General features: G+C 38.0%; 1 protein-coding gene across 3 annotated transcripts; it reads right to left on the bottom strand.

Annotated features, from left to right (window-relative positions):
- Nucleotides 1-1554: 1554 nt before the first annotated feature.
- Nucleotides 1555-23787, bottom strand: ZNF382 (zinc finger protein 382). Of its 3 annotated transcripts, XM_058530864.1 has the most exons (5): nt 23724-23787; nt 21410-21483; nt 18959-19110; nt 18603-18698; nt 1555-3707 (listed from the first exon to the last, which is right to left on the bottom strand). In XM_058530864.1, exons 3-5 carry the CDS (start codon nt 19095-19097, stop codon nt 2284-2286), a joined length of 1659 nt encoding a protein of 552 aa, XP_058386847.1. In that variant the 5' UTR covers nt 19098-19110; nt 21410-21483; nt 23724-23787; the 3' UTR covers nt 1555-2283. The 3 variants fall into 3 exon arrangements, with proteins under 3 accessions (XP_058386847.1, XP_058386846.1, XP_058386848.1); XM_058530863.1 differs by lacking the exon at nt 23724-23787 and having other exon boundaries at nt 21410-22545; XM_058530865.1 differs by lacking the exon at nt 23724-23787 and having other exon boundaries at nt 18959-19085; nt 21410-22545.
- Between the last annotated feature and the right edge of the window lie 255 nt (nt 23788-24042).

The raw sequence follows: 24042 nt of genomic DNA, 5'->3' as shown, positions 1-24042 counted from the left end.
AGAATGCGCCAAATTTAACCACTATGCCACGGGGCTGACCCCTATTTTCCTTTTCTTTTAGTCAGTGAAATTTAATTTAAAAACAGTAACCATTTTGTGGGTCAGGTATTTGAGAAGGCCTCAGCTGAGCAGTTCTTGCTTGGGGCCACTCACGTGGTTCCAGTCAGATGTCAGTCGGCTACAGTCATCTGAAGAGTTGATTAAATGTCCAAGATGGCTCATTCACATAGGTGGCAGATGATACTGGGATACAGATGATGGCTGGGAGCTCATCTGGAACTATTGACCAGGGTGCCTACATAGACTCTCCAGCATTATGATCTCAGTATGGTTGGACTTCTTTCACGGAAACAGCTTTCCCCAGAGTGAGAGTTCCAAGCCTCATCTGTTCCCCCATCCTTGCTTTTGTTTTTTTTGTTTTTTTTGGCAGGGAAGGATTCACCCTGACATCTGTTGCCAGTCTTTCCTCTTTTTTTTTTCCTTCTCTCCAAAGCCCCCAGTACATGGTTGTATATCATAGTTGTAAGTCCTAGTTCTCTATGTGAGCTGCTGTCACAGCATGGCAACTGACAGGTGGTGTGGTTCCACGACCAGGAAATGAACCCGGGCCGTGGGGGTTAGAGTGCAGAACTTTAACCACTAGACCATCAGGTCTGGCTCTCATCTGTTCCCTTTTTCATCTTCCTTTCTTTACTATGAGTTTTTTTTTTGTTTTTTTTTTTACTTTTTTCCCCCAAAGCCCCAGTAGATAGTTGTATGTCATAGCTTCACATCCTTCTAGTTGCTGTATGTGGGATGCGGCCTCAGCATGGCCGGAGAAGCGGTGCGTCAGCGTGCCCGGGATCCGAACCCAGGCCGCCAGCAGCAGAGCGCATGCACTTAATTGCTAAGCCACGGGGCCATCCCTGGAGTTTTTTGATGTTGTGCAAGGAGTAAGCTATGGCTAAAGTCATTCTTACAGTCATTTCATTTGAAGAGTTCTCATTCAATGTGAATTCCCTGGTGTCATATAAGATTTGAGCTATGGCTATAAGCTTTTCTATATTCATCATTTTTATATGACCAGCAAGACATAGGCCATGGGTAAAGGTTACCCCCTGCCCCCCTTATTATACTCACAGGGTTTTTCTCTAGTTAGAATTCTCTAATGTTGAGCAAGGAAGATGCTAGGTGCCTCCCCTTCCCTAGTACGACTTTTTGATTTCAAATAACGCATTACTGTGGCTAAAGGCAATCTCACATTTATTACATTTGTCTGGTATTATATAAAGATTTGGGCTGTGGCTAAAAGCCTTTGTACATGCATTATATGTGAATTCCCAGTTTTCACAGCATTCATAGAGTTTCTTTCTACTATGAATTCTCTGGTTTGAACCATCACCACATTGATAATATTCAGTTGTTTCCCTTCAGAGTGAATTATCTCATGTTGTGAAGTTCTGAGTTATTTGGTAGTATCTACCAAAGCTGGCAAACATACATATGCCCCACAACCCAGCAATTCCACTAAGTATATACACAAGAGAAATGAATATATGTACAGCAAAAGATAAATATGTTCACAGAAGCATTATTTATTATGACCCTAAGCTGCAAATAATGAAAAGTCCACCAACAATAAATTGGATTAAATTGTGATATAACCATATAATGGAATTCTATACAGAATGAAAATAAATGAACTTCTGCCACATGCAGTAACAATGAGTTTCAGAGACATAATGATGAATGAAACAAGCCATATATGAAAGAATACATGATGTATAATCCAATTTATATAAGAGTTTACATAATATGCAAAAACTAACTTATAATGTTAGAAGTCAGAACTATGATTAACTTTGAGGAGGTAACAAATAATTTTTATTCCATATTTGGAATAAGAAATACAGTTCACACCTCCTTTGTTTTAAAGCACTTCTCACCAGTGTGGTCCATGGACTACTGCCAGTCGGCCAATTGTTTATTACTGGTTCACGACAAGGTAGGTACTGAAATTTAAAATTTTAGAAAGGCAATTTAAAATGTTTTCAGTAACTTGATAAAGGAAGTTTACGTCTGCTGAATTTAATAATAAAAAATTAGGGCTTGTATTTTCAATGACTTTTGTCATTTAATTTCTCTAGTAATTCTTTTGTGTGTGTGTTCTATAGGCTAGCAAACAGCAGGTAAATATGTGGTAGAGCACCTTAAACAGTTGAACATTATTACACTTTCAAGCAACATCATGTACAGGGTTTACTATGACTTTAAAAGTTTTTTACAAAAAAAAAGTCACATCCTTTACTGAATTCCCATGGTTTCTACCTTGTGAATTTTCTGATGGACAATGAGGTTTGACTTACAACTGAAGAACTTCCCACATTCTTTACATTCATATGGTTTCTCTCCTGTGTGAGTTTTCTGATGGCGAATGAGGTTTGATTTCCGACTAAAGGCTTTCCCACACTGAGAACATCCATTGGATTTCTCTCCTGTATGTATTCTCTGATGAACAGTGAGGATTGCCTTCTGGCGGAAGGACTTCCCACATTCATTACAAATATAGGGTTTTTCCCCTGTATGAATTCTTTGATGGAGAGTGAGGGTTGTCTTTTGACAGAAGGACTTCCCACATTCATTACAAATATAGGGTTTTTCTCCTGTGTGAGTTCTCTGATGTACAGTGAGGGTTGTCTTCTGGATAAATGCCTTTCCACATTCATTACATTGATATGGTTTCTCTCCTGTGTGAGTTCTCTGATGATCAATGAGGTATGACTTCTTTCTAAAAGCACTTCCACATTGAGTACATTCATAGGCTTTCTCCCCTGTATGTGTTTTGTGATGTCTAGTGAGGGTTGCTTTCTGGCGGAAGGACTTCCCACAATCCATACAAATGTAGGGTTTCCCCTCTATATGTGTTTTTTCATGAAGAGTGAGGGCTGTCTTTTGACGGAAAGCTTTTCCACATTGACTGCAAACATAAGGTTTCTCACCTGTGTGAATTCGCTGATGTTCAATGAGATATGACTTCCTTCTAAAGTTATTCCCACAGTAAGGACACTGAAAGGGTTTTTCTTCTGTTTGAGATTTCTGATGCATAATAAAAATGGACTTCCTGCAGAGGAATTTCCCATATTTGCTATATGCATGGGACTTCTTCTCCATAAGATTTTGTGGATGGACACTGAGATTTGACTTTTCAATGAAGGCTATTCCATCTTTATTGTATTCAAAGGGTCTTTCTCCTCTGTGAGCTCTAGTATGTGTAAATAACATTCCTTTCATAAGGAAGGACTTTTCACATTCATTATGTTCAAATGATTGCTCTGGAGTTTGAACCTTCTGATGCTGAATAAGCTCTTGTTTACCACTCAGACTTCTTTCTGTTTGTTTATAGAGATTCACTGCAGTATGAATCTTCTCACGCTTAGCATTGAGGAGTGACTTCTCCCATCCATTACTCTCACCAAATTTCTCTCTTACAGGGCTTATATTTCTGTAGACTAATTCTGAAATGTTTTTCAAAACCTTTCCATCAGGTTTATATTCACATAGTGTTGTTTTTGAAATGATACGGTTCTTGCCTACAGTAAGAGTTTTCCCCAAAATATTACTTCTTTCCTTTATTAGTCTTTTGTGGTTGATGAAAACAACTGATCTACAATGCCTATCTTGGTATTCTTTGAACTTCACTAAAACATCTTCAGCTTTCCCATCTTCTTCTAGAAAAGAATACAATTAACAAAAATGTAAGTCTTCACATATATGTTATGGATTTACAAACAACCCATGGTGGGACTATCTGTCTCACTACAGTGGTGTACAGAAAAGCCAAAATAAATTACCTCTTGGTAGGGAAAACACACAGAACATAAACACAAATCCTGCTACACTGTTAAAATGAGGAAAAACTGGCATAAGCAAAGAACACTGATATCTTTGGCATGTTGTAAATATAAGCCGCATTGAGCAGGTGTAATAAACACGACAACAAGTAAGCAAAAGATGACGAAAGTGGGATTATTTTTGGAATGGGCAGGTTCAGAGACAATGGAGTAAGCCTATCAAGGGTACTAAACAGCAAGCGAGGAAGCTGTTTCCGGTGGAGATGAAAGCCTACACATTTGTTCCCCCATGCCTAAATAAGTGCTATAAAATGCTTTCATTTGTTTCTTCCTCACTTGCATTTAGCCCATCCATGGCAAATGAACTTTCTCAAGCACCCATTTCCCAGTATTGACAGAAACACTAGTCCATAGTGTAGGCCTTAACTCTCCACATAACTGTGATTTATTTTCTCTTGAAAGGGAAGATAGTTTTTACATTTCCATTCAGAATTGTAAAATAAACCAGAGGACAAAGCATACTTGCAACATGAATATAATCACTATTGTATCCTGATTGCTGCTACCATGAATTTATTCTTCCAGACATGGTCAATAACCAAATTCTCCTGATCATTAATTCTACCTTTTTCTCCTTTCAACTTGATAAATTACTTTTTCAGTTTTAGGGAAGGATGGGTTCGTTTTCCTCCCAGTGCAGTAACATACCTTAACTCTGCTATTTGAGGCTGTGAAGGACTGAATTCTTCAATGTATGTGTACGGCAATGATTGAATTTAACTATTCTTTTTCTTATAAATTCTTGGCTATATCTTACTATTGTTACCTTACTACCACCCATATCTGGTGGGGCAATTTTAAAGATGAATTCATCTTACCTATGACTTCAATAGCCCTAAACTGGAAACAACTCAATTATCTATCAAAAGGTAAATAGGTAATATTGTGTCATATATTTATACAATGGAATACTACTCATAAATAAAAAGGAAAAAATCTACTGATACACAATGACAAAAGGGATGAATTGCAAACATTTTTCGGAGTGAGGCTTTATGCAAAAGAGTACATATCATACAATTATATTTATGTGCAGTTCTAGAACATGTGAAACTAATCTGTATTGGTAATTGGAGTTATACTGCCTTCCTAAGAACATCAACCATCTTCAGCAACATGCTACTATCCAATTTATCCAAAAGCCTTCACATATTCTTTCTACATTTCAATGTCTAATTTGTCTGAAATTAGAATATTCTTATAGTCTGGACCATCCATTTCAAGAAATCTTTCAACAACTTGCTATTTTAATATGAATATTCTATGTAAAATATTCAATTTGAAAATATTGCCCTCCCAACTAAAACTTATGCTCTTAGAAGTCAATATTTTATTGGTTATCTTCTTTGGAACTTTCTGAGTATATATTAACACATTGTTATCTGAGGTGAAAGGATGAGATCTTGGCATGTGTATCTAAAAAGAATTTACCATTAAATGATTTCTGAATGGATGAGAAAGATGTTTACCTTTCATGGTACCATAGACAATCAGGTTTTCTAGACTCTGTTATAAGCTACGTAAGGAAAGGTAAAAGAGAGGAACTTATTTTGGAGGAATTGTTAATCAGATGGGGAAAGAAGCCTCAGATACAACAATGTTGAATTAGGTATCAAATTATTAGATGCATATCAGAGGATGTGTCTATTTGCATGTTACAGACACTAAGGAGAATGGGAATGAAGAAAAAAAGGAATTGACATGGTCTGGAGTAGTTAAGGAACATTTCATGGAGGAAGTGAAACTTGATCTTGTAACTAAAGGATATGTAGTATTGTGCGGTAGAGAATATAACCTTGCCCAATGAGAGGTCTTACATTTGCCTGGTTTCTAGGAGATAATTTCTAAGCCCTGGAATGTCACGCCTGACAGGAGTGTATTTGTTTGCCGGGGAGCCTTTGGTCGGCCAGAAAGTAACAATGTGATTTAGGGTGGGGGCTTTGGGTTACACAGTTATCAGCTCGATCTCTTAAGAGGCTAGAAACTGAGATCAGCCATGTGGGCAGTCAATCATGCTTATGTGATAGAGCCCCATTATAAACTCTGGACACTAGGCTTGGGTGAAGTCTCCCTGGTTGGCCATATTCTATATGTACTGTCATGCCAGGAAAGTAATGCTATCCAGGACACCACAGAGAGAGGACTGCTAGAAGCTTGTTTGGTACTTTCCTGGACTCTGCCCTACGTGCTTGGCTTGATTTTAACCTGTATTCTTCCTCTATAACAAACCATAACTGCGAGTATCACAGCTTTCAGTACGTTCTATGAGTCCTTCTGGCAAATTATTGATCCTAACAGCAGTCTTGGGACTCCTGAACTTACAGTTGGTGTCAGAAGTGAGGGTGGTCTTATGTGTACTACTGTACCATCTAACTTTGTAGTTGGCTAACTTTGCAGCTATCCATATGGGCATATAGCAGTTGTATTTAATGAAAGGTCCAGTTGTAAGGAATAAAATCAATCGTATGGAGTACATTTGGGAGACTAGAACAAATAGAGATTAGCAAGGGTTCTCAGTCACAGAGCGAAATACATTTGGAGTGACCAAATGGGATATTATTCTGTCAGCCCTTGAAAAAAAAGGAATTTAAATTCCAAATAATAAGTGGTATCTTTTTAGCATATTGACAATATAAACTGAAAGAACTAGGGAAAAATCATGGCAAATCCAAATAGTAATTACAGCAGTCCACAACTGAAATAATATGGCTTTCATTTTGGAAAATGTAGTGGCAAATGAAACTACGAGAGGATGTAAAGATTTTTGCAGAGTGAAACAACACAAATTGTGGACAGATCATTAGGAAACTATAACAGACAATGGAATCAACCTGATACTACAAGGGACTGATTATGGGAACAAAAGGATAGAGAAACAAATAAGAATAAGGTAAAGATATTGACTATTATTTCTGATATATAGATAACCAAAAGGCTGAAACAACGGATTGCTGTATTGCTGTAGGCAGATTAAAATATACTACTAGAGTTCAAGTGCGAGAAATGGGCTGAAAGTATCTGTTTGAAAGCCATTCACATAAAACAAGGAAATCACAACTTGAGAATGGATCAGATTGTTATAGTTTATAGGACTTTTATAAAGACAAGAACTGAGGATGAAGAAAGATTTTTTAAGGGCATCAGTGAAAGCCTACTGAAATAAAATCCATTTATTCAACAAATATTTTCCCAGGCAAAAGGGAAGAAAAGCAACCAAGATGTGAAAAGGCACTACGGGAAACAGGATGAGAAGGAGTTAGTATTTTTCACTCAAATCAAGGCAGGTAGATATCAGGTATCTGAGCACTACGATATGAAACAGAGATTTATTGGAAAGAAATGGTGATACTGAAATTATCACTTTGGTCCAAGGCAAATGGATTTTGAAATCTGATGGCAGGTCTCACAGTGACAATGGGATCTGAGACTGAGTGCAGGAAGCAAGTATAATGCATTGCACAGGGAAAGAAAGAAAATGAAAACTAAGAGAAACATATATATTAGACAACAATTTCCTTTTTATTTTTAGGATAGATTTAAAAATGCCTATTAATAGGAAACTATAACAAAAGAAGAAAGATAGAGGACTAAAATGTTAAAGAAGGAGATGAAAAACAGGAGGCAGACAGGAGTGAGGAGAAAGCCTAGGCCAGAGCCTTTACTGGCACTTGCTTTCGGGGGAAAGGCGAGGCAGGCCAGGGGAAACAGGTCAGGACTGGCTAGTCTGAACAGTGTTGGCATGCTATGGGTTACAGGGGTGGTCTCTGGCTGTCTGGTACCTGGCCCAGGGTGATTTAGGGCAGGGGACATATTGGCTCAGCGTGTGAGAGTTTATAGATAAAGGAGGCGGTTGAGGGCATGGTCTTGGGATTGGTTGGTTTGTGTATGAAAAGTGGGCTCACCAACAAGTTGTTTACTGTCTCTGGGAATTAGCTAGCTTTGGGAGGGGCAGTCTCTCCCCAGCCAGCAAGGCCCCCTAAAGATGTCAAAACATCATAAAATATAGAAAATAAAAAATATAATTAATACAGTGGGTAAAATGCTGGCATATTAGCATAAATCAAAGCACTGGAACTAATCTATAATAGCAATCACTGCATTTCTAACTGCCACATATTCTCAGGAAAAAAAGTTTCACTTAAGACTGTTCTTTATAGAGCAGGAAAAAACACATTAATTTTGTTAGATCGCCACCCTTGAGTACACATAGTTTCAATACTCTGTGTGATGATTAAAGAAGTATGCATAAAGCACTTCTGTTGCATACTAGAGTATAATGTATTTTGTGAGGAAAAGTGCTGGTGTAATTATTTGAGTTGAGGACCAAATATCTACTTTTTGTGGAACAGCATTTTTATTTGAAAGTACAACTGACTGTTATTCAGACATGGTATCTAGTAGACATTTTCTTGAACGATGTGAGCCTGTCAATTCAAAGAAAACATCTGCTAATATTTGCTACCAATTATAAAATTCAAGCCTTCAAGTAAAGGTCATTATGTTGGAAAGCTTGTGTTTGCTACTGTGAGTTTGTCAGCTTCCCAACACTTAAAGACTTTTCTGATGAGATTGCTGGTGATATTAACAAATGTGGGTTTTTTTTTTATATTGTATATGGAAATGTGTCAAAATTTGAAAGATAAGTATACCTCAGTGAACCGTTACTTTCCAAATGACCAATACACAATATTACCAAAAAATGCATGGGTAAAATATCTATTTAAATAGACCACTGGATTTTATGTAACAATGTACAAAAGTTCATTGTTATGGTTTCAGATCTATGTTGCAACTAACTGTTTAGGAACTACCAATTGTTAAGTTTGGTGCAGTACTACTGAACAATATCCATGACAATCTAAAATGGCTTTTAAAATATTTCTCTTTCAAACTACACATATGCATGCATGAAGGAAGATTTTCTTCATAAAACAACATATTGCAACAGACTGAATGCCGAATCAGATGTGAAAATCAGCTGAATTCTATTAAACAAGACATTAAACAAATTTCAATCATGTAACAATGCCACTTTCTCACTATTCTTTCTCTTTTGGAAAATAGTTATTTCTTGTAAAAATATGATTTTTATGTCAACATGTAATGAGTTTATTATTTTTGTATTGTTTTAAAATGAATTAATAAGTCAATCTTTAAAAATCTTGTTTTAATTTCTAATAGGGTACGTTACACACATACACACACAGATCTTTTAATCCTTAACAATTTTAAGAGTATAAACAAGTCCTGAGACTAAAAAGTTTGAGAACTGCTGATCTAGACATCCAGATTCTGGTAATGGCAAAGAAGTCTATATCAAAACAACCTTCCAGGGCCGGCCCCACGGCTTAGTGGTTAAGTGTGCGCGCTCCGCTGCTGGCAGCCCGGGTTCGGATCCCGGGTGCGCACTGACGCACCGCTTCTCCGGCCATGCTGAGGCCACGTCCCACATACAGCAACTAGAAGGATGTGCAACTATGCCATACAACTATCAACTGGGACTCTGGGGGAAAAAAAGGAAGAGGATTGGCAATAGATGTTAGCTCAGAGCCGGTCTTCCTCAGCAAAAAGAGGAGGATTAGCATGGATGTTAGCTCAGGGCTGATCTTCCTCACACACACACACACAAAAAAAACAACCTTCCAGTTGATAACAATGATAAACTATGGACCAAGTGGAAAAAGCCAACTTGTTTTAAGGCACTAACGCAGGCAGAAACTGGAGTGGATACAACCTTTGAAAAGAAGAAACTACACTGCATAAGATCTATATTTATCCAGGTTTTCTACTGTGTCCTGGTAGTTCATGCAGCACACAGGGGACAGATCTCGAGGAGAAAGCAGGAGTCGTCCTGTGCAGAAGAATCAGAGATTGGAGTTCAGGGCTACCAGAGTGGCTGTAAATTGAGGACAAAATCTGAGAATGGAGAAGTCCTAGAAGGAGAGCCTTAAAGTTAGCATAAACCCCTCCTCAAAACCTTGGTTAACTGCATTTCTGCAGCGCAAGACTGCAAGGAGCACAAAGGGAAAAAAAAGCTGGAGCTCTAAGAGAACTGAGCAAAAATTTCAGCAGTTACTTAGCTCTGGAAAAACAGTTTTTAATTCCAGTCCTGTGCCAAGTTAGAGGAACCTGGTTAAAACTTTGGTCTTTCTACTAAAACCCTAGAACAGCCAAGTATTAGGAGTAAAGGCTGCCTCCCAGGACTCAAAGCAACATCATAAAACTGAAGGTAAAACTGAAACTGAAATAGAAATAATGTAAAAAACTTAAAGCAATCTGACAAAGGAATCAACATGACCTCCAATAGCCTACTAGATTAAAATGTTCTCAGGCAATGTTCAGAGGAAGAAAAAGGATCCAGCATCTTCACAACATATTATCTACAAGGTTTTCCTGAGAAGAAACAGGAAAATGTGACCAATAGAAAAGATAAAAACCAGTCAACAGAAACAGACTGATATATATCCCCTGTGTTGAAATTAGAAGATAAGGAATTTAAAATAACTGATAAATATGTTTACAAATCTACAAGAAAAGATGGAAATATGGGTGAGGAGATGGAGTATTCAGGAGAGTACCAGTATCTGAAATACAAAATTCATTAGATGGGTTTAACAGCAAATGAACATAGAGAATAAAGAATCAGTAAACTGGAAGTCTAGTTAACAGAAATTACCCAATTTAAAAGAATAAAAAAAAAAATCCTCAGTGACCTAGAAGATAGGATGAAATGATTTAAAATATAATTCAGAATACAGCAGAAAAATTAATTGTAGAAATATTGGCCAAAATTTTCCCAAATTTGATCTAAAACAAGAACGCTGTGACCTTGCTAAATTCACTTATTAGTTGTAACAGTCTTTTCTTTTAGCTTCCTTAGGATTTACTATGTACACAATCATGTCACCTACAAATGAAGATAGTTTGCTTTCTAATCTGTAGCCTTTTAACTTCTTTTTCTTGCCTTATTGTACTGACTTGTGTCCAGTAAAATGTCCAGTGGTGATGGTGGGCATCCTTTCTTTGTTTTTGATCTTAGAGGAAAAGTACTCATGCTTGCACCATTGAGCGTGATGGTAGCTATAAGCTTTTCAAAAATATCCTTTATGAAGCTGAGGAAACTCCTTTTGATTGCTAATCTCTTTTAAGGTTTATAATAAATAGGAATTTAATTTAATTATTTTCCTGCATCTACTGAGATGATTATGTGGTTTTCGTCCTTTTTTTTTTTTACTAGTTACTTTAAGTGGCAGCTTGGATCCTTGATTTTAGACCCCTTTCACTTTTAAATGGTGAATTACATAGATTGATTTTTGAATACCAAATCAACCTTGCTTTCCTGGGATAAACTCTTTTTGGTCATGAGGTATTATCCTTTAAAATATTGCTAGATTCAGTTTTATAATATTTTGTTATGGATTTTCTTTTTCTTTTGAGGAAGATTAGCCCTGAGCTAACATCTGCTGCCAATCCTCCTCTTTTTGCTGAGGAAGATTGGCCCTGGGATAACATCCGTGCCCATCTTCCTCTACTTTATATGGGACGCTGCCAAAGCATGGCTTGCTAAGTGATGCGTAGACCCGTGCCTGGGATCTGACCCTGTGAACCCCAGGCTGCCAAAGCGGAGCGTGTGAACTTAACCGCTACACCACTGTGCCAGCCCGTTACGGATTTTCATATCCATACGTGTTTCATGAGGTACTCTTACCGTGCCTTTGGTTGTGGATAATGCTGATCTCATGAGTTGGGAAGTGTTCTCTCCTACTCTGTTTGTTGGCATAAAATTGTTTGTATATTCCCTAATCATCTTTTTAATATCTGTAGGATCTGTAGTGATGTAGCCTCTTTAATTTTTGATATTGGTGATTTGTGTCTTCTATTTTTCTTGATTAGTATATATAGCTATGGTTTATTAATTTCATTGATTATTTTAATGAATTAGCTTTTGGCTTTTCTCTATTGTTCTTCTGTTATGTATTTCATTGATTTCTTCCTTAGTCTTTATTTTTTCTTTTACTAACTTTTGAGTTTAATTTACTTTTCTTTTTCTAGCTACTTAGGGTGACAGCTTAGATCCCTGATTTTAGACCCTGAATTAAAGGGATAAAATTTTTTTAAATGCTGCTTTAGTTGCAGCCCACAAATTTTGATATGTTGTTTTAATTATCATTCAGTTCAAAATATCTTCCAATTTACTTTAGGATTTCTTCTTTGATTCATGGGTTATTTGGAAATGCGGTGATTAATTTCCAAATATTTGGGGAATTTCAAGATCTCTGTTTTTGACTTCTAAATTAATTCTGTTGAGGTCAGAGACCATACTCATGATTTCAGTTCTTTTTAATTTGTTGATACTTGTTTTATGGCCCAGCTTAGAGGGTCTATCTTGGTGACTGTTCCATGTAAAATATTCTATAAAAATTAACCTATGTACAATTGATTGACAATGTTTTTAAGCTTTCCATACCCATAGTGATTTTCTTTCTCTTTGTTCTCTCAATTACTGAGGAAGAGGTGTTATATCTCAAGCTATAATTTCAGGACTATCAGTTTTGCTTCATGTATTTCATGCACGCTCAGTGAGGGTGATATTGCTTCCAAGGGAGCAAAACTGGTTCTGGGGAAAATGAAAGACAAACTTAGATATTACAATGGTTTGAAGCTCTGTTAAGAGTGTGATGACTTCTGATAAGTGTCCCTCTTTATCACTGTAATATTCTGTGTTCTGAAATCTACTTTGATATATAACCACTCCCATTTTCTTCTGCTTAGTGTTTGTATGTGTAACAGAGTCTAATTCCATTTTTTTTTTTTTTTTGCTAAGGAAGATTTGCCCTGAGCTAACATCTGGCACCAGTCCTCCTCTTTTTTTGAGTTAATATCTATGCCAATCTTCCTCTATTTTGTATGTGGGTCGCCACCATGGCATGGCCAATGATGAGTGGTGTAGGTCCGCACCTGGGAACCGAACCTGGGCCGCTGAAGCGGAGCACACAAAACCTAACCACTAGGCCACGGGGCTGGCCCCTCTAATTCCATTTTTGAAGTCTTACTGCTGACAACTTCCTAGACCCACCCCTCTTGCCCCACACCTGGGCAAGCCAATAAGAAAGCTTACATGCTCTCTCTGTTGGTGCTGGTGGGAAGTTTAAACCATGCAAGCCCTAGCCCACACGAAGATCCCCTACTTGACCCACCCCCTAACCACAATAAACACCAAAGCCAGACACACATCCTTGTTCTCTCAAGACATTTTAGGAGCTACTTGGGAATCTTCCCTGCTCTCCCCAGAAAGCCTCATGTGAGAATTCAGTCTTGCTATCCGAACCAAATTTTGAGTGAATAGGGGGGTTGATCTCATCTTCACCTGGGGTAACCACAAGACAGTATGGTATATATTTTTTCTTCTTTTTATGTTTCACCTACCTGTGTCTCTACATTTAATATATATATTTTTAACACACAGCACATAGTTGGGTCTTTCTTTTCATTTCAGATATTGAACAGTCATCTTTAGATGTTTCATTTGGTTTTTATTTCTGTCGTTGTTATCTTGCAAACATATGTTCATTTTTGCTCTACATCCTTGCTGATATTGAGGTCATTTATAATAGCTGTTTTAATATCCTTGTCTGCAAATTCTACCACCTCTACCTTTTTTAGGTCTGTTTTTATTGACTGAGTTTCTTTTCTATTGACTGAATTTTTTTCCTGTTTATGGGTCATATTTTCCTGCTTCTTCATATGTCTAATAACTTTTGATTGGACATCAGACATTATCAATTAATGTGGTTGAGTTTAAGATATGATTGTATTTTCATAAAGAGTACTGGTGTTTTTCTGGCATTCTGTGGCAGCCACAGAGTTGCACCACCAGGACCTCCCTTCAAGACAGAACTTGCCATCCATGTGCAAGAGGTGTAGTTACCTGACAGCCTCCAACTGTTAGCATTTTCAGGATGCTCTTCAGATTTTCAACCAAACCAGAGTCTCTCCAGGGAGTCCCCATCCAGTGACTGAACACTGAGATGGGACTAGAGGCTGGCCATTTCTGCCCACTGGGGACTCCTCTGATGCACAATCTTTGCTTCAGCCTGCCGTTAGGTTGGTTGAGACTTTGTCAGATCTGCATAATGGTCTGAGACTCTCAGCTTCTCCCTTGCCTTCCACAGGTATCAGATCTGTATCACCGTCTAATGGCTTTCTGTGTCCGATCTTACTTTCTTCTCCTTTTATCTTTCATAGATGTCACCTCTAAGAAATCTATTACACTCCTAACTCCATCTCAACATCTCCATCCTGGAGGACCCAACAAACACACAACAGTTATTTTTGGATTGGTTTAATCCTTGTGATGCTTTTGTTTAAGCTCTTTTATGGCAAATCTTGCAAAGTCTTTAATCTATGGCTAATCTAGACCCATTTATTAGGTGTGGCCTTTCTAGACTATCTAGTTAATGTCCTATATATTAACAAGTTCTCCCCACTCTGGCTGGAGGAAAATAAAATGATTCCTGGTGCAGTAGGCTATGGGAATTGTACATCTTACAACACTGTGGTAATTGTATTTTCCTTAGAACATGTCCTTGTCTTGTCTCACGGGGTTTCACCTATACACATGCAGACTCACATTTAGCCAAAGGCTCAAGGGAAACATTTTCCAGATTTACGGAACTCTTTCTCTGCATAGCCCCCTCTTTTTGAGAAGTGTACGCTACAAACTCTAGCCACCTCAATTTCCCTGAATGCCAATGTTGGTCCCCTCAAGTCAGTAAAACTGCCAGGTTCTTTTTGGATTCCTCTCTCTGCCCTGCAGTATGGAAGTTGCCTTCAGATGAAAGCCTGGAATGAGACAGGGTTCATCTCATTTATTTCTCTTCTCTGAGGAATCCAGGCCTGTGCTGTTGTTGTTCAATATCTGAAAATAGTTTTGTCCAGTTTTAGTTGTTTCCTGTAGGAGTATAATTCCAGACTCTGTTACTTCCTCAGGGCTGGAAGCAGAAGTCTTGAATTATAAAAATTCTGGCCCAAATGACTTAGTAATGATTTCATCAAACATCTAAGGAAGCAATAATACCAATCTTACACAAATTCTATAAGAAAATAGATGAAGAAACACCCCCAATTTGTTTGATATGACTGACATAATTCTCATACAAAAACTTTTCGAGGATATTACAAGAAAACCACAGACCACTATTCTTGGTAAAATTATGCATAAAAGCTTAAAAAAATATTAGCAAACCAATTTCAGCAATCTATAAGGATAACGCATCTTGTCCAACTGGGGTTCATCTCAGGAGTCCAAAGTTGGTTTAAAATTTGAATTAATCAATGTAATACATATAGTAACAATTAAAGAAGAAATACCATATGACCATCTCAACAGATGCAGAAAAAGCATTTGTTAAAATCAACACATTCATAATTAAAGCCATCAGAAAACTAAGAAAGGAAGACAACTTACAGTATCTAACAAAGAGCCCTTACAAAAAGCCCACAGTTAATATTAGGCTTAAGAATGAAATAGTAAATGTCTTCCTTCTCAACTGAGTGAGCTAAGAATGCTCACTCTCACCACTTCCATTCAACATTGTACTATAGGTCCTAGTCAGTACAACAGGGTAAGAAAAAGAAATGAAAGCAATAAAGTATGCAAATGTAGAAGCAAAATATTTTATTTCAGGAAGGCATGTTTGATATGTAGAAAATTTAAAGGAATATACCTAAACAAACAAACAAAGAACAGCAGCAATAAAACTTAATACCATCAGTATAAGTAGGCAAAGTCAATATATAAAAATCAATTGTGGCTACATATATTAACAACAAACTGGAAAAAGAAATTTTAAAAATCCTACTGTTTACAATAGCATCAAAAATATTAAAAGCTTAGAGATAAACTTAATGAAAGATGTATAAGACCTCTATGCTAAAAATAATAAAACATTGCTTATAGAAATTATAGAAGCTAACTAAAATGGAAAAATGTAGTATAGTCATGGACCAGAAGACTTATTATTGCTAAGATGTTAGTTCTTACCAATAAAAATTCCAACATGTTTATTTAACAAAATCAAGAAGTTGATTCTAAAATGTATTTGAAAAAGAAAATAACCTAGAATAGCCAAAAAAATTTTTAAAAAGAAGAAAGTTAGAGGACTTACTCTGACTTCAAAACTTATTATAAAGCTACAATAATCAAAGGCCAGGTGGTACTGGCAATAGGACTTAAAACACATCAAAGGAAAGAACAGTCTAAAAACAGACTGACACTAATACGATTAAACAATTTTTGATAAGATCGCCAGAGCAATTTAATTCAATTCAACAAGTGATAGAACAAATTGATATCCATATGGAAGAAAACAGACACTCAGCCCTTACCTCACATCATAAACAAAACTTAACATGAGATAGGCCAGAGAACTAATAAAAAAAGCAAAATATATATAACATTTTTTAGAGGAAAATACAGGAAACTAACTTTACAACCTAGAAGAAGGCAAATATTTGAGATGTCAAAGAAATAATTATAAAAGAAAAAAATAATAAACTGGACTGCATCCAAGTTAAAACTTGTGCTCTATGAAAGATACTGTTAAAATGAATAGGCAAGCCACATACTAGAGGAAATATTTGCAATATCTATGTCAAGCAAAAGACTTCTATCCAGAATACATAAAGAATTCCTACTACTCAAGGAAAAAATTATACTACCCAATAAAAAATGGGTAACACATTTGAACAGGCACCTCTGAAGAAGATATAAAAAGCACTTGAAAAATTTCTTAACATCATTAGTCATAAGATAAATCTAAATAAAAACTACAAAGACATACTACCACACCTTTTAGAACCACCAAAATGAAAATACTGATAACATCAAATGTAGCAGAGAATGTGGGGCAATCAAAATTCTCATACATTGCTGGTAAAAATTTAAAATGGTACAGTAACTTTTAAAAATTGGCAGTTCCTAAAAAAGTGAAATATATACCTGCCTTATGAGTGAGCAATACCACATGCTAGGTTTTACTGAGGAGAAATAAAAACATATGTCCACAAAAAGAGTTTGACAAGAATGTTCACAGTAGCTTTATTCACAATAGCCTCAAACTGGAACATTTCAAATGTCTATTAATAGGAGACGCATAGACAAACTGGTATATTCATACAATTGAATACTACTCTGTAATTAAAACACTTACATATACAAAAACATATAAATCTCTCAGATGTTAAGCTGAGTGAAAGAAAGTAGACACAAAAAAGGTCTAGAATAGACAAAACTAATCTATGTTGGTAGAAATCACAACTGTGATTGTCCTAAGGGAGGGACTGACTTGGAAGAGGCCTGACGGAACTTAATGGGTTAATGGAAGTGACCTTTATCTTGATTAGGGTGTGAGATACATGGGTTTAGACTTCTATCAGAACTCAAAGAACTTTACACTTAAGATCTCTAGGTAGGGCCGGCCCCATGGCTTAGTGGTTGAGTGCGCGCGCTCCACTACTGGCAGCCCGGGGTTCAGATCCCGGGCGCGCACCGACGCACCGCTTCTCCGGCCATGCTGAGGCCGCGTCCCACATACAGCAACGAGAAGGATATGCAGCTATGACATACAACTATCTACTGGGGCTTTGGGGGAAAAAATAAATAAATAAAAAATTAAAAAAAAAAAAAAGATCTCTAGGTACATTATACCTACAAAGCATGGAGTGGATTCTTGGTAGGGTAATAGCAGCCAATATTTCTCTAAACGTAAGACAAACAAGGAAAGCACTTACATGGGGAGTGATACTCAAAACTAAAATTTAGACTTTAGAGGCATGGAAGTCAGTCATGTATAGGCACCTGAAAGATCTCAGGTCTTTAAAAACAGATCCCTAATAAGATGGCTACTATCAAAACAAAAAAACAGCCCAAACCAGAAAACAACAGGTGTTGGTGAGGATGTGGAGCAACTGGAACCCTTGTGCATTGGTGGTGGGAACGTAAAATGGTGCAGCTGCTGAGGAAAACAGCATGGCAGTTCCTCAAAAAATTAAACATAAAATCACCATGTTACAGCAATTCTACTTCTAATCCTTCTGTAGACCCAAAAGAACTGAAAGCGATGACTCAAACAGGTATTTGTATGCCCATGTTAATAGCAGCATTATTCACAGTAGCCAAAAAGTGGAAGCAACCCAAGTGTTCACTGACAGACGAATGGATAAGCAAAGTGTGGTACATACATACAATGGAATATTATTCAGCCTTAAAAAGGAAGGAAATTCTGATACATATTACAACATGGGTGAACCTTGAGGACATTACGTTAAATGAAATAAGCCAGTCACAAAAAGGACAAATACCATAGGATTCCATTTAAATGAGGTACCTATGATTAGTCAAATTCACAGAGACAGAAAGTAGAATGATGGTTGCCAGGGGCTAGGGGGAGGGCATAGTGGGGAGTTACTGTTTAATGAGTACAGAGTTTCAGTTCTGCAAGATGAAAAGAGTTCTGGAGATGGCTGGTGGTGATAGTTGCTCAACAATGTAAATATACCTAATGCCACTGAATTATATGCTTAAAAATGGTTAAGATGGTAAATTTTATGTTATGTATATTTTACCACAATTAAAAAAAATAGATCCCTAAAAACATTCAAAGGTGTCAACGACCTGAGTCCACGGGACTTACTTTATCTGTACAGACTCACCTAGGCAGCTCTGACCTGGGAAAATCCTCTCTGTTGTCCATAGTTCTTCCCCTTGTTCCAACTTGCGGATCATATCGGGCTTAGTCATGTGAAACCCTGATAATAAAAAATGAGACTTGGTCTAAGCTGCTTGGGCTTCAAAACTATCGAAGAAAGAGAAAGATACAGCTCCAAGGCAGCAGACAAGGTACACATTAACGTCTTACCAAAGTTAATACCTTGCACTAAAGCAAGTAAGGATGGACTCATACTTTCTGTTAACAGAAAGGGATTCATCACCTCTGATCCCTGAAATTCAAAGTTCCATATGTTCCAGAAATTCTTGAAAGGAAATGCACAACAGGAGTTTTCATTACCTACAGAGATGAGGTGGCAATAGTTTTCCAACATGACGTCCCTGTAGAGGGTCTTCTGAGCAGGGTCCAGTTGCTGCCACTCCTCTTGGGTGAAGTCCACAGTCACATCCTTGAATGACACTGATCCCTGTAAGGGCATACTCTAGTTCATCCTAAAGTGATTGGAACTAGTGAGAACTAGATATTAGAGATCTAGTTCTGACCATGTTCAGTGGTCAGACTAGTTTTCATATTTTGTGTTTTATATAGCAGAACATTCTCTCTGAAAATACATTCATCTGTATTTACTTATTATCTCATGCTAAAAATATATGAGATCATGCTATTTGCCTTGAATGTGATTGGTTGCCTGGTGGACCAAAATGAATAAAACCTTGACCTTGCTCCTGAGAAGTTACAGGCTAAGAGAAAAGCATACATGTAAATACATACACCCAACAGATATTACAGATGCATTGACAGAAATATGTACAAGGGAAAGTGCTACAAAGTGAAGAAAAATTTCATTCTGTATTCCAAGGCTTCACTGAGGACATAAAAATTTTGTACTCACAATGATTTTGTTTTGTAGGAACACAGAGCATCGGCTTTTAAAATTCATGGGGAGAAGAAAATCAGTTAGTAAACTCAGGAAATAGCAAAAGGCACACTGTTTTAGGAAAGAGTCTTTGAGCTCTATGAAGAGAAAGGTATATGGAGGTAGGCAGTGGGCATATTTATGGAATAATACTGGGTTTTTTCCTATAGAGCAGTGGTCTCAAAGTGTACTGAGCACACTGCCAACATATTTGTATTTATTTATAAATCATCAGTAGGCATTAATGGCAATCCACATTGTTAATGATTACTGCTCTTGAATGTAAATTGCTAGTATTTTCCTTCCTTTCAATATACTGTCTTGTACATTCCATTGTAATGCATACCCCATTTTGGGTCTACTGCTTTTGGAGAATAAATATCATGAAGAAACGTTAAGTCAGCACACATGTTATGTGATAAAATTTGTACTTTAGAGGTAATACTCTTGAAGACTAGCGAAAGCTTGAGGTATGTTAGGTGGGAAAGACAATTAAGTAACCACTGTTAGAGATGTCTCCTAGACTTAGGTGGATTAGTGGTCTAGACAGGGGATAACTGGTTGCTATGATGAGCTGCAAAAGAATTGGTCATAAATTGGTTGTAGAGCGGGAAATAAAGAAGCACAGCTCTGGGGTTATCTGCACAGGCAGGTAGGTAAGAGCTGGGACTAGAAAATGGAAATGAGAAACAGAAGAAAGAATAGGCTGGACCAAAGGAGGTAAGGAGGTAAACCTTGGAAATGTACTTGAAGTGTCTATGGAACATACAGGTGGTGTTAGCTGTTGGAGGTTGGATATATGGTTTTGTCACTCTGGATAGAGGTCTAGGATGGAGAGAGGCATCTGAGGGTCACTGGAGTCAGATCAATATAACCTTTAGAGTGAATCTGATTGTGCATACAGAAAAAGAGATGGTGAAGAGAAGAGAACCCATTAGCATCTAGGGAAAACCAATAGTTTAAAGACTGTTAGATGAAGAGGAATTTTCTGAAAGAAAGATATGAAAATAGGTCAAAGGACTGCCTTTGGTTCAAAAGAATATTTCAACAGTGGACTAGCATATACATTACCTTCTCCTGCACCCACATATAAAAAAATTAGAAGAAACTAAAAAGATAAGACTAAATCTATAACAGCATTGAAATACTGGAAAGGTTTTCACTGGCAGGCCACAGTCTGTAGGAATTGCTGGCAGACATGGATAAAATAGACAGGAAGATCAGAGAGGAGGCATGCAAAATTTCAATTTTCTATACAAGGTTGCAAGCAAATCTCTATCCTGAAAACCTCACAAAACAGGACATCTTACCACAAATTAACACCACGATCTACCAATTCTACCTCCCAACATATCACTGCAAAACGTAGTCAATGGAAATGATCAAGGTTTTTCCGAGTCTGCTCCTTGACTCCTCACAACTTAGATCTCAAATCAGTGTCTAGAGAAGACAGATTCACTCAAGTAATATATTCCCACTTAAGTCAAGATAATACATTTCTGTTCCAGCAGTGCTTTTGTGATAAGACTGAGAAAGGAGATGATGAATGATATACCCAGTCAATATGTGAACATTGGCTACAACTAGAAGGTGCACTTGGGGAAGGCTTAAGTTTTTCTGGTTGGAATAAGAGAAACTGGGAACGGCTGCAACTAGGGTGAGGCTGGTGAGGCACCTAGGGTGCAAAATTCAAGGATGTACAGCCTGAAATTTTGCACGTATGCCACTTGCTTGCCTCACCCTAATCTGGGCCCTAGTGGAGACAAGTTTCACAGAAGCAAATCTCAATATCCAGGAAATTTAAGGATAGGGGAGCAAATGTTCATATAACCTGAAAACAAGGTATTTCAGAAAGAGAAGAAACATCATCTTACCTGAGGCATGGCTTTGAGATTTGCAAGAGATGAACCTTCTCTTTTGAGGTCTTCTTTTGGAACAGGAAAGAATCCTGAGATGGCAGAGATGGGAGGATACAAAGAGCCATGTGAAACCACATTTGACTTAGATCTCCCAGAATAACTCAGTTAAATCTGCATCAATATTCACTGTTTCAGCACTTGCCCACGCTGTGTACCCCACACAAATTCAAGATGGAGATTAGTGGGAAAATGGACAAATCCTGCTCCCTCACCAACACCAGAAACCTAGTCTCTTGGAGAGACAGAATGGATTCTGGGAATCTGTTGTAGCTTGGAGAGGGAATATTGTGCTTTCCCCTCTGCAGCTCTACCTTCCATCTCCCATGGAATACAGGTTTATTATATATTTCTAAATTGTTCTTCACGGACTTTCTACCAATTTACACTGTCACCGCAGTGTGTGAGAATACCTCCACATACACCGAAGAACGCAGTTGACAATAACTTTTTAATCTCTGCCTATCAGATATTGTAGTTCTAATTTACATGTTTCTTATTATGAGTGAGAAGAAGCTCCTTTTATTTCTTTTCTGTGATGGTATCTTCTTATAGGATGTCTATTTTTCTCACGGGTTTTTATTTCCTAATTGGTTGACATTATCTTCTTTTTTAATTTAGTAAATTAACTCTTTGTCTATTTTAAGTTGCAAATAATTTTTCTTAGTTACTCATATGACTATTAAAGCATTTTTGCCTTATGAAGATTTTTTTCCCTGTATGTTTTGTTTAGCAATACATATTATATAATCCATATTTTCTCAATTGATGTGAAATGCCATCTCTATTATATTTACATATCCCTATATACTTGAGAATATCTGGACCTTCTATTTAATTTCTCTACTTCATCTCTTTATTAATTCACCTGTATCACACTACTTAACAAGCATAGTTAATTACTGAAAATTAACTATTATTCATTATTAATTTACTAACAGCTAACTTAAGTATTAACTATTGAACAACACTTTTTAGTAGTACAAGTATGGAAGTAGAAAAGATATTGATCTTTCCACACTATAGGCTTCCAGGCAGAGAGGATAATATTTTGCTAAATGAAGTCTGAAGTATTGACTGCTACAGTATCTTAATTAGCAAAATAACTATTTTAATTACTACAATGAGACTGGCCTTGTGATTAAAATTACACCAAATACTTTTTATTATCTTAGAATGCCTGAAGAAGCTATTGACCTTGTCATCGATTTCATCCAAAAGCAGGAAACCTCACTCATATATCAGTGTTGAAAGTGCTAGGTATGGGTAAAAATTGTTTTTTCCTGTATGCTACTCATGGAACACTATTCATTTCAACACACTGGTTTTAGTTCGTCTAGTGTTTCCCTGAAATGAATCTTATCATCTGGGAATTATGAAATCTTACCTCTTCTTTTCCAACACTTATACCTCTATTTTCTTTGCTAAATTACTATTGAGTTACAGTTTTGGAGGCAGACTCTATGACCACCATTCGGATAATCAAATCTTACATACCTAACTAGACAGCGGTCATACAGAGTTTCTCAATCACAAAACCACCACAAATAATAACAGCAGGTTACAAACACATGCATAGTTACATTCAATCAAACGTATTTCAGAAAACCACCATCCCATAGCACCCACATGTCATTCACAACCTCAGACAGCACATTACATAATCTTGGCCAAGTCACAAAGTCACATCACAAATCACTTTCGTTTCTCCATAGTCACCTACAATCTCAAACACTGCTCACACCTAATCTAAAAATAGACACATGCAGAGACAACCCCAGGCAGCAACACGACTCCGTCCACTTTTCACACACAATCGGAAGCAACATCCCAGAGCAGCACAAACTGAAAACGCAGCAGGTTGGGCAGCGGAGGCCGCCTCTATTCGGTACGAACCCACGCGCGCGCGCGCGCGCACACACACACACACGCACTCGGCGCCCACCGTGTGAAGCCCTGCTCCCTGCGATGACCCTCCTCGGGGTCAAAACAAACAAAATCCCCCCTCGCGGAGCTCACTCCAGGTCGCACTCGATTGTCACCCTCAGGGTCACGCCCACGGACCACGCCCGAGGCCCCGCTTGCACAGATCTGAGTCGGGGGCTACCGCGGGCCCGGTTCTGGTTCCCTCCTCAGAATTACGAGGCCCGCCTCGGACTCCCGGTTTCCTCCCTGGCCTCCCCACCGGGTCCCGCTTCCCTAGTCTGCCTCCCCGGGCCGAGCTCCCAGTTCCCTCTGCCTCCTCAGAACCCCAACGACCCACGAGCCTCACCGCGGCCCAAGGATCAGTCGTCTGCGCCTGCGCACTCCCGCGTGGACAGGCGCTCCCAGGAGTCTGCGGGGCGGCGAGTCAGGGGCGGCGCGGTGGCTGCTGCGGGCGCGTTATGTTTGTGTCAAGTCCGCGCTTCTCCCTCTTGGTCTACGTTTCTCATAAGCCCTGAGAGAGCTAATGAACTTCGACCTCTGGTTCATTTTCCGCTAGGCTTGTGGTCATCGTTTTCCGTGTGGTGAGTTGAGGTGACCCGGGTCTGGGTGCGGGAGGAGCTCACCGCAGGACGCCCTGAGTTTCCCAGGCGCGCATGGGGCATGTG

Source organism: Diceros bicornis, chromosome 34 (genome assembly GCF_020826845.1).
Source record: "Diceros bicornis minor isolate mBicDic1 chromosome 34, mDicBic1.mat.cur, whole genome shotgun sequence".
Taxonomy (NCBI): Eukaryota; Metazoa; Chordata; class Mammalia; order Perissodactyla; family Rhinocerotidae; genus Diceros; species Diceros bicornis.
This window is presented reverse-complemented; position numbering and strand designations above follow the sequence as displayed.